At 29.1% G+C, this 12,069-nt stretch overlaps 1 protein-coding gene across 1 annotated transcript; it reads right to left on the bottom strand.

Annotated features, from left to right (window-relative positions):
- Nucleotides 1-8,927: 8,927 nt before the first annotated feature.
- LOC125833151 (uncharacterized) lies at nucleotides 8,928-10,255 on the bottom strand. Its single transcript, XM_049512292.1, has 2 exons — nucleotides 10,232-10,255; nucleotides 8,928-9,473 (listed from the first exon to the last, which is right to left on the bottom strand). The coding sequence occupies exons 1-2, from the start codon at nucleotides 10,253-10,255 to the stop codon at nucleotides 8,928-8,930; spliced, it is 570 nt and encodes a 189-aa protein (XP_049368249.1).
- Between the last annotated feature and the right edge of the window lie 1,814 nt (nucleotides 10,256-12,069).

Below are 12,069 nucleotides of genomic sequence, written 5' to 3'. Positions count from 1 at the left end.
ACTAACACATTTGCATTTTATTTATTTTTTTGAAACGTTATTTTTTTTCATTTATCAAAATTCTCATTTGAAAATATCACCGATAATTCAGCCCGAGTACCAAAGGTTAATTAAAAGTAGAGTCAATAGCTGCCTATTTTGTGATCTCAGTTTTAATTACTTCTCAATCTTTCTTTTATCTTTTATTTAATAGAAGAAGAAAAAAAGGAGCAATGTGATTTTTAACTTTTAAATTATTCGCATGAGGTATCGGTAATATCACCAAATTTTCCTTCGTGTCTAATGAAAGTTTATAGGGAAACCAAACTTCAAGGGAAAACATTAGTGAAGTTTGGTGTTAATTCACTAGAAGTCAACCTAGTTTAAAAATATATATTTGAGAGAGTTAAATGGATTAAACTATTACTAGTATATTAACAAAAAATTTGTTCAATATTTTACATTTCTGCAAAAATTATTGTCAATTTTCTCACATTTGTTTGATTAAAATGGTAAAGTCTACATATATTATACTCTTTTCAAACTTTATTATTGAGACCATACTGCATTAAAAACAAGTTTCTTAAAAATGAGAAAAATTATTTTTCTAATGAAAATAGGAAAAACAAGTTTCATGATCAGTGACATTCCAAATTTATTATCTCATGTTCACCTTCCAACACACTTCATCTTAATCTCCACCACACCCGTAGCTCCAATTCTTGTCACCCCACACTTTACCCATTTGTCATAATATTTGTCTAGATTATATACGAATTACTATTAGGATAAATCTTTTTTTCAACATATCGACACAAAAACAAAAATCTACTTATTTTTAAAAAAAAAACGTTTATATTTTCCTTTGTGTCGAACACACCTCTATAGCAGGTTACTTCTAATGATAATGTTAAACATAAATTCGATGAATAAGAACTGAGATTGCATTCCAAACTTACGACAATTCTAAATTTATCATTTTGAGAGTTAGAAATGTCAACATATGGGTAAGTGACTAATCTACTTATTGCTTAATTCATGACTACATTCGTTTAATTAATTAATTGATTAATTATAAAGCCGTCATTACTTTACGTGGACGGTTGTAAAAGCTTACTTAGGCACATGCATTGCTTCTTCTTATAACTTTATTCCTTTTCTTTTGTACCTTTCCACATATGATGAAGACTTAATTAATTTGCATGCACTGCTACAAATGTGTAACACTACTAAAAACCAACACTTTTCGCACCGTAAATCAGTAAGAAATTTATGTTATACAATATCATTTTTCTATTCATTTTCTATGAAATAGCTTACTGAAAAAAATAAATGGTAAAAATCAATTTTTTATTGAAATAATGGATAACTTACTATTTTTTCGTACGAAAATATTAATATTTTTTCTTTTTTTACTGATTCAATTAATTGTTTTTTTTAATGAAAATAGATTCTAAACAATTTTTTAGTGGGAATATAGTGACTTTTTAGTAGTAAGTAATAACAAAGTAATTTTAAATAGTTATGTACTATGGTATTTTTGGAGAGGGTATTTACATTTTACATATTATGAAATGCTTTCTATATCTATCTACTAATTAACTGAATATTGAATTAGAAATGGTTGAGTTGTAAATTTGTCGCCTTATATGTATAAAAGCTCATTTTAGTGATTGTACCAACTTCTAATATTTCTAATTAAGACTAATGATTAATTGTAGACGCATTAATAAGTAATTAGTGGTCCAGACGTATATTTAACCGTTTTGTACATAGTACAACTTGCAAGTCCCAATTATTGGAAAATTGTACTCCACTTTTAAGGATTATTAATTTATTCTTATACATATAGGTTTGCAAGTTGCTTAGTAAGCAAGTAAAAATGAGAGAGAGAAAATTCATATTTGAACATTTTTTAATTAAACTATGTACAAAGTTCTTTTTCTGACATTTTTGCGATTAAGAAAAGCATGGGGATAATCACTTACATGTGAGATTAGAAGAGATGCCATTTGGGGATCATCCTTAATTATGTTATTTTGAAAAACATTCATACCTCGAGCTAGCTTTTAAAATTAAATAAATCAATTATAATATTCATTTTTGTAATACAACATTAGAATCAGACTTTTTGTTGTTCTTAAGTTTATCAATATTAAAGCAATTAAACTCAAATTTAGTGTTGTTGTACCATATATGTGGAGTATATATATAGGGTTAATACCTCAGATGGTTACTCAACTATCCAGTCTTTCCTCAGAAAGTCACTCACATGGTGACTTTTTAGTGAAAATTAAAAGTTGAGTGACTTTCTAAGGTAAAAGTGGATAGTTGAGTGACCATATGAGGTATTAACCCTATATATAGTAAGGTTAGCAAAGTGTGACAAGTTGAAATAGAAGCCAACCCTAAGAAAATGACAATGGTGGGCGACAATTTAATAATAAAAAAAAGGTCGATAGGTACGTTACCACTAGACAACATAAAACATGTCCATTTTTATTTTATTTTTCTTCATATGGCAGTATGGTCCAAGTAAATGGTGGTTTAACTATTAACTTGGACAGTTACACTGTGAACTGGTCCTCTTCAGATCTGATAGTTTTAACCAATAATAATAATATAATATGGATGAGTTACGTTGTATTTTTATTTTTTTATATTTTTCCTACGAATTTATTATAAGTTTTTGTTACCACAACTGTCTAATTCATGCCGTTAATCTACTTGTTTATCGCTTAAATAAAGATGTCAAATTGTCAACTTGATCATTGATATTTTTGCAAATATCAACTAATAAAATTTTATTTTATTTTATGATGAAAATTATTTTTCCATCAAATTTATGGTAAGCCTCCTTGACTTCCACTACTAGAAACATAGAGTTTTTCATTGCGAATTAATGAAAAATTAGTTTGTAAAACATGTTTTTTCCATCCATTTTTACAGCCGGGATAGTTTACTGTAAAAATGCATTATGCGAACAGATTCTGACTGAAATATTAAGAAGCTTTTTTATTTATTCGTGTAAAAATAGCGAATTTTAATAGTGAATGTTAACCGTCATAAAAATAATATATCCTTTGGCTACTTGAAATTAAATTTTTTGACTGGCCAATTTTATGGCCAACTTGCCATTTTATATTGCTTATCTTAATTCTGATCTTTGCAGAATCTACATCCAAATTCAGATTTTCGTCTAAATAGAAAAATGTTTTATCTTTAGAACTTCAAAATATATAGCTAATTATTCGTTCATTTTTTTATTTCTGCAAGTAGTTTAGGTACATCAATCTCATAGTTGTTAAATCTATAAAGTTATCATAATGGATTAAACCTGTATACACTCGAGTACAATATTTTTCTTTTGCACTATTGGTTTATTATTAAACTAATTAATTATAGCAGGTAATTCAAGATTTTTTTATATTACCAAACTAGGATTATTATAGACAGATACCTATTGGTGTAGGTCATATATATTATCTTTGATCGTGTAAAAAACAAAATACAGGTATATTAAGTAAACGACTTTATTGAATTAGAGGTCTCAAGTCTCAACTATAAATTGCTCACTTTTCCATATAGGAGCTAGGTAGCTACGAATAAGAGGTTCAATTGACTTTAATTTGTTCGTTGAAAAATTAAATTATTGAAATAATTAAAAAAAAAAGTGTTTGGGGCTATATATCAACGTTGAATCTCTAGGTAAATTCTTGTGTATTGTCAATGGAAATTCAAAAATTACTTTTGAAAACAAGTTCAAATATAGTACTTATTGACTCCAAAACTAATCCCTTAAATAAATTAAACCAATAGTATATATGTATCTCCAATGAGAGAAGTTACGTTGCTGGGGTAACTAGTATATATATCACTATTTTTTACAGGAAAAAAGTCAAATATATCGTCCAACTATCATAAATGGTTCATCCATGTCAATTGTCATCTAAAAATTGAACTCAGCTATATCATTTTTGGTGACAATCGAAACTTCAATTGTAACTAGAGTATATATATCACCATTTTTTTATGAGAACCACAAATAGAAGTTAGTCCATACTCCATACTCCATACTTCCTTTTTAAGGTTGCAGTTATAACCCAACAGATGGAGAGAACAAATTAGGCTAAAGTAGGTAAAAAAGGTGGCCACAAAGTGTATAATATGGGCTTTTGTTTCACTATTGGAATCTCTAATTAAATAACGAATAACAGAGAAAGATTTAAGTCAGTTTTTTATGTTAATTATACGCACCAAAGCTATTGGAATACTTCCAATTGGAACAAACCTAAAGTTATAAAGTTAATTAGTATATAGTATAATGCTGCATATTTTAACAACACCACTGTCACGATTGCCCGACAAAATCTATGCGAAAAAAAAAGGTACAAAATAAAAAGTATGAGAAAGAATCCATTAATTGGTTGGTGTGTGTGTTTGGACGATAGAGAATATCTTTTTAAGAAAAGAAATAGTTTTAATAGAAAGTACATAATTTTCTTTACTTATTTATGATACTTAATAAGTAAGGAAACAAATACTGTCCCAAAAACAATTTAATTATGGAAATAATTTTGGTTAGAATCCTAGTATGATTCAACTACCTGTTGATGTTTTTTTTTTTTTTTAGTAAATTATTGATTTTCTTTTTTCATGAATTATGATTATTTTATTAAAGTAAGTTACTATGATTAAATTTAATTAAAAATAACTGATGATATAAAAAATTATATATATCAACGGTGCACAAAACTTAAACTCTTAAAAAATTAGTATATATTGGTCTCTTTTCACTTTTTGCAACTTCAAAAATGCCTTCTTTATCTTTTTGGTCTAGCTGAAATTTTTTGATGGGTCCGTGGGATCTGTGTATGTATGACTGGATTGCCTCGTGTGATTATATTATTGGGCCACTTTATTAAATTATAAAGACAAATCATATATATGTATGCACGTTCTAAAGTATACAATATAAAGAAGGTAACTAGGAATCTCTACCTTTAATTTCTTCTATATATATATATAAGCATCTTTGAGCTGTGGGACTACTTATAAATCAACCCAACTTAACTTTAAATGCCCCGGCCACCTTGTTAATTTATACAATAGTGATTTTACTATATACTCTTATAATATCCAAATCATATATATTTGTACCATAAGTCATTTCATTACGCATAATTTTTTTTAAAAAACTATACAAAAATTTCGTTCTTTTTGATAAATTTTAAAAATGCAAATCACATGAATTGAAACATAAAGATCACTAATTATTGTCTCAATTTTTTTTAATCAAGCATACTATTATTTATTATCATTTCATTATCTAAATTAGTAATTAGTTATTTGTAAAATCAGTTCAGCACGTTACACTTATGTAGGAAAGTGACTGACAATATAAAATTGAACGGATGAGAATAATGAATTATTAATACCAACATAAGTTATGGTGCAGTGGTGAGACTATTTGACCCTTAATTAGAGGTTTAAGGTTTGAGCCCTAAGTATAAAGAAAACGTTGTTGGGATGTCACCAGAGGCGGACCCACACCTTTCGTAGGGGTGCACTGCACCCACAAACTTTGAAACTAGAATATAGATCACAGTGCATCCATGAGAAGCATAAGAGTGTCATTGTGTTGTTGGTACAAGCTAGAAAAGTCACCCCTAAGACCAGGTTTTTAAATCCAACTAAAGCCTTTTTCATTGTTTTTATTTTAAGTTTTGCTTAGAGATAATATTGGTGCATGTGAAGTCTTCAAATCCTGGATTTGCCTATGATTATGTCACCCCCGAATGGATTCTACCTTGAGCAACTCAAATTTAGTTGGGACTTCAATGAAACACGGATAGGGAAAAAGAAGAAATTATTAACAGCATAAGAAAAAGGTAAAAGAAGAAAGTAGGGTTAGGGTTAGGGTAGGGTCTGGTCAATGAGAATTAAGAAATAAAAGAGACAGAGAGTGATCTGATACATGTTGGCATCTACGCAGCAGCCAAGTTATTCAATTTATTTTACACATCAGCTCCACATGATACCTTTATATTTCTTTTAATTTAATAAATCTAACTTTATGATTTGTGGATGACACCCAATCCCATTATATTACACTTTCTCCCCTACTATTTTGACATATCTTGACCCCACCTCCACATTGAATCTTATAATTTTTATTATTATTTTCTTCATAATAAAAAAAAATGGAGACCCCAAAAGAATTTATTTTTATTTTGAGGGAGATACAGCGACATTCGAATCCTCATTAATCCCCAGTCGAGTGAGCGATGAAGGTGTGCACAATTCTCTAATTAAGATACACCCTAACATTTAATTTTATATCTGCCCAGGGGCACAACTCGATTTAGATCTCCTTTAGTTTTAGAAAGTTTTATTTAAAAATATTTTCCTTAATTGTTGGGTTTTATTAAACAGATTACGCACAAAATTCAATTTTTTATTTAAAAAAATGAGTTGCTTTTGCGAAAAGAAAATATAGTTAGTTCATTTTTAAGTTAAAAGTTTTTGAAGTAAGATTTTCAAATCTCTCGGAAGGCATAATTATTCCTTTCTACATATTATACGAGAAGCTCTCGGAGCATTAGCGCAAAAGAATCGGTCCTTCACTTGCAGCTCGTTGTGAAATATTTGAAAAATTGATTCCGAAAGTCTACAAAAAAAAAAAGCAGATCGAATAACAGTTTTCTTTTTGTAAGCAAAAATCCAAAAGCAGTTTGATATTGCCAGGGATGGTGGATGAGGCGGCGGTAGGGTACTAACTATTGTCTACTAATATGACTTAGTCATATCAGATAACTTTCTTTCTTTTAAGTGTTTACCAAATCTTCAAGTATATACAATATGAACCCTTATGCCTCTATTTCTAGTGTAACATAGAGTTAGAGGCATACAAAAGGTTAGTCATAAACATGACATTAACATGAATATAATGGAGGAGGTTATAGAAGTGAAAGGTTACAAGAATAATGGTTATAAAGTTGGAGGTTATGGTTATCTTCATAATAGAGGAAAGTAATGGAGTAACTTCTTGATGTAATGGACATCCACAATATATTATTTTATAACACTCCCCCTTGAATGTCCATAGATAATATGCCTCCTTGACTTCCACTACTATAAACATAGCGTTTTTCATTGCGAATTAATGAAAAATTAGTTTGTAAAACATTTTTTTTCCATCCATTTTTACAGCAGGGCTAGTTTATGTAAAAATGCATTATGCGAACAGATTCTGACTGAAATATTAAGAAGTTTTTTTATTTATTCGTGTAAAAATAGCGATTTTTAATAGTGAATGTTAACGGTCATAAAAATAATATATCCTTTGGCTACTTGAAATTAAATCTTTGCTGGCCAATTTTATGGCCAACTTGCCGTTTTATATTTACTTATCTTAATTCTGATCTTTGCAGAATCTACATCCAAATTCAGATTTTCGTCTAAATAGAAAAATATTTATCTTTAGGACTTCAAAATATATAGCTAATTATTCGTTCATTTTTTTATTTCTGCAAGTAGTTTACCAAATTCTAGTACATCAATCTCACAGTTGTTAAATGTATAAACTTATCATAATGGATTAAACCTGTATACACTCGAGTACAATATTTTTCTTTTGCACTATTGGTGTATTATTAAACTAATTAATTATAGCAGTAATTCAAGATTTTTTAATTAGAAAATAGCCAAAAAAACCCCTTAATCTATTAGCTAATTCTCAACTACATACTTATTCTATACGGGGTGCTATTACCCCTGAACTATTTAAATATGAAATAATCACCTCCCTAAAAAGTCATATATCTAACCAGTTTTTTCAAAGTTGTGTAGCACACGCGATGAATCACTCTACATTCATTTTTTTTATTTTTTTTCTTGTAAATTATAAACCTAATCAAAATAATAATTTAATAATACCCTGTAAAATTATGTAAAGTTTCCATTTTTATCAAACCTGGAAATTAAAATTAAAAAGAAATGTTTTCAAATAGAGATTGCTTTTTCAAAATACTAATGATTTCTTTAGAGAATAATAAAAGAAAATGATGAAAAAATCTCTACACCAAATTAAAGAAGAGGAACAATTCCATAGCTGGTCTACATAAACTTTCAATTGAAATCAAACCCAAAAACAAAATCCACAAATTAAGTATTCACAAATGTGGGAGTGAAAAACAAATTTGATAAGAATGAAATTAGAAAGTGAAATTTCAAATTCACCATTGTTGGTTCATTGTGGTTTGACTTCTTCTTTTTTTTTTGCGAAAATTATGAGGGGTATAAGAAAAAACTTGAACTCCATTTTTGAGCTTCATAGATTAAAATTTCTTATGATTTAGGTGATTGTTATTGCTAAAAACGGTTAATGTATGATTAACTAAGCAAAAATCAGTAGCTACAAACTGATTTGAATCTCCTAGAGAAGAAATTTAGAAGACCACCATTGAAGGACTTTGAGAAAAACTTGAAGAAATCATGAAATGGGTATAACAATTTTGTGATATAAGAACAAGGAAAGAATTACAAAAAATGAATTAATTGTATAATCTCCAGTGAGAGACTGCCACATGGACTATTTGATTCAATTTTAGTCATTTTATGTCTTTTTGTTGAACCCTTGCGCGCCTACAAGAGGTGTATTCACCTTCTTAGACAGGTCAACGTTTAAGAATCACAAAAAATCGAAAATAAAAAATTCAGGAGGGTAATAGGACCCCGTGAAGTATAAGTGTGTAGTTGAGAATTGGTTAATAGGTTAAGGGGGCATTTGACTATTTTCTCTTTTTTATATTACCAAACTAGGATTATTATAGACAGATACCTATTCGTGTAGGTCATATATATTATCTTGATCGTGTAAAAATCAAAAATACATTATTGATGTATATATATATATTTTTGCTTAATAAACGGAAGGTTTTATTTATTTATAAAGAATTATCCATACAAAAGGGAACTGATCTAGCTGAAGCAATTCCATTAGCTTCTCGTTCTAGAATGTTAGTAGCAAACGAAGGAGATGCGTCAAAAATATGTAGTTTGTTTACAATCATAGTAGGATCCTTTGTTTTTCTTCCGTATTCAGCTAAAGCATCAACGACTCCATTAGCCTCCCTCGGAGGATGGTGGAGTGTTGGTCCTTCCAATTGCTGGAGCAATGACCTGCAATCAACACGTATGTTTGAGCACAAAGCATCGTCAATGTATAGGGAATTTAGAAGTACTTGTGAGTCGGTTTCCACCAGCACTTTCTTTATATTTTTTGTTTTTGCTAGTGTCAGGCCATGTAGTAGGGCCAATAATTTTGCTTGGTAAGCACTGTCCACTTTAGTTTTACATGCAAATTCCGTAATCCACTGTACTGAGTGGTTCCTTATCAACCCTCCAGTGCCACCTTTGACTGTTTTAGGCTTAAAGGATCCATCAATGTTTAGTTTGAAGTGGTGATCAGGTGGCTTCTGCCATGGTAAGCACTGTTATCGATGTATATTAAGTAAACGACTTTATTGAATTAGAGGTCTCAACTATAAATTGCTCACTATTCCATATAGGAGCTAGGTAGCTACAAATAAGAGGTTCAATTGACTTTAATTTGTTTGTTGGAAAATTAAATTATTGAAATTAAAAAAAAAAGTGTTTGGGGTTATATATCAACGTTGAATCTCTTGGTAAATTCTTGTGTATTGTCAATGGAAATTCAAAAATTACCTTTGCAAACAAGTTCAAATATAGTACTTATTGACTCCGAAACTAATCCCTTAAATAAATTAAACCAATAGTGTATATATATATATATATATATATATATCTCCAATGAGAGAAGTTACGTTGTTGGGGTAACTAGTATATATATCACTATTTTTTATAGAAAAAAAGTCAAATATATCGTCGAACTATCATAAATGGTTCATCCATGTCAATTGTCATCTAAAAATTGGACTCAACTATGTCATTTTTGGTGACAATCAAAACTTCAATTGTAACTATAATATATACATCACCAATATTTTTTTTATGAGAACCACAAATAGAAGTTGGTACATACTCGATACTTCCTTTTTAAGGTTGCAGTTATAACCCAACAGATGGAGAGAACAAATTAGGCTAAAGTAGGTAAAAAAGGTGGCCACAAAGTGTATAATATGGGCTTTTGTTTCACTATTGGAATCTCTAATTAAATCACGAATAACAGAGAAAGATTTAGGTCATTTTTTTGGTTAATTATACGCACCAAAGCTATTGGAATACTTCCCATTGGAGCAAACCAAAAGTTATAAAGTTAATTAGTATATAGTATAATGCTACATATTTTAACAACAACACTGCCACGATTGCCCGACAAAATCTATGAGAAAAACAAAGGTACAAAATAAAAAGTATGAGAAAGAATCCATTAATTGGTTGGTATGTGTGTTTGGACGATAGAGAATGTCTTTTTAAGAAAAGAAATAGTTTTAATAGAAAATACATAATTTTCTTTACTTATTTATGATACTTAATAAGTAAGGAAACAAATATTGTCCCAAATTTTTTTTTATCTGTAATCTAGTAAAATATTACAGAATAAGGCCCCCAAGGGTGGCCTGGCCATGAGTTGGGTTGATAGTGGGCAAAGTCAATGAACTTGATATGTCACAACAAATTTTAAAGTGATTGAAAATAAATTGTAATCAATAAATAGTGTAGTTACTATCTTGTTCCTCTCCTTGATTATTTCTCGAACATAGGAGATCACATCTTAATCTCTTTATAAATATCCCATGAATTTATGGAATTTTCAGTTGTCTTTTAAAGAGAATATAATACCCTTATATAATCATAAGCTAGGTATAACTCATTTTGTAAAGTCCTACAAATTTAAATATTTACCGTGACTTAATTATGAAACTTATTTTTCCTATTTCGATGAGAGAAGTCATTTTTTCTCATTTTAAATAAATAAAAAAATCTGTAAAAAATATTTTGACCAGACACACAAGAATTGAAAAATGTTTTCTCTAATTAGAAAAGTAGTATATATTGGTCTCTTTTTCACTTTTTGCATCTTCAAAAATGCCTTCTTCTTTTTTTGGCCTAGTTGAGAAATTTTGATGGGTCCGTGGGATCTGTGTATGTATGACTGGATTGCCTCGTGTGATTATATTATTGGGCCACTTTATTAAATTATAAAGACAAATCATATATATGTATGCACGTTCTAAAGTATACAATATAAAGAAGGTAACTAGGAATCTCTACCTTTAATTTCTTCTATATATATATAAGCATCTTTGAGCTGTGGGACTACTTATAAATCAACCCAACCTAACTTTAAATGCCCCGGCCACCTTGTTAATTTATACAATAGTGATTTTACTATATACTCTTATAATATCCAAATCATATATATTTGTACCATAAATCATTTCATTACACATAATTTTTTTTTAAAAAATATACAAAAAATTCGTGCTTTTTGATAAATTTTAAAAATGTAAATCACATGAATTGAAACATAAAGATCACTAATTATTTTGTCTCAATTTTTTTCAATCAAGCATACTATTATTTATTATCATTTCATTATCTAAATTAGTAATTAGTTATTTGTAAAATCAGTTCAACACGTTACACTTATGTAGGAAAGTGACTGACAATATAAAATTGAACGGATGAGAATAATGAATTATTAATACCACATAAGTTATGGAGCAGTGGTGAAACTATTTCACCCTTAATTAGAGGTTTAAAGTTTGAGCCCTAAGTATAATGAAAACGTTGTTGGAATGTCATTTATGTCACCCCCGAATGGATTCTACCGTGAGCAACTCAAATTTAGTCGGGACTTCAATGAAACACGGATGGATAGGGAAAAAGAAGAAATTATTAACAGCATAAGAAAAAGGTAAAAGAAGAAAGTAGGGTTAGGGTTAGGGTAGGGTCTGGTCAATGAGAATTAAGAAATAAAAGAGAAAAAGAGTGATCTGATACATGTTGGCATCTACGCAGCAGCCAAGTTATTCAATTTATTTTACACATCAGCTCCACATGATACCTTTATATTTCTTTTAATTTAATAAAGAGAAAATA

Source organism: Solanum verrucosum, unplaced genomic scaffold, assembly GCF_900185275.1.
Source record: "Solanum verrucosum unplaced genomic scaffold, falcon-dt-bn FXZP01000100.1, whole genome shotgun sequence".
NCBI lineage: Eukaryota > Viridiplantae > Streptophyta > Magnoliopsida > Solanales > Solanaceae > Solanum > Solanum verrucosum.
This window is presented reverse-complemented; position numbering and strand designations above follow the sequence as displayed.

Bases quoted from the DNA above. Each gene is read 5' to 3' on its own strand.
- LOC125833151 (XM_049512292.1), bottom strand. From the start codon at position 10,255: ATGGGAAGTATTCCAATAGCTTTG. The intron at 9,474-10,231 runs GTGCGTATAATT...CATCGATAACAG, and splicing joins GAAGTATTCCAATAGCTTTG to TGCTTACCATGGCAGAAGCC.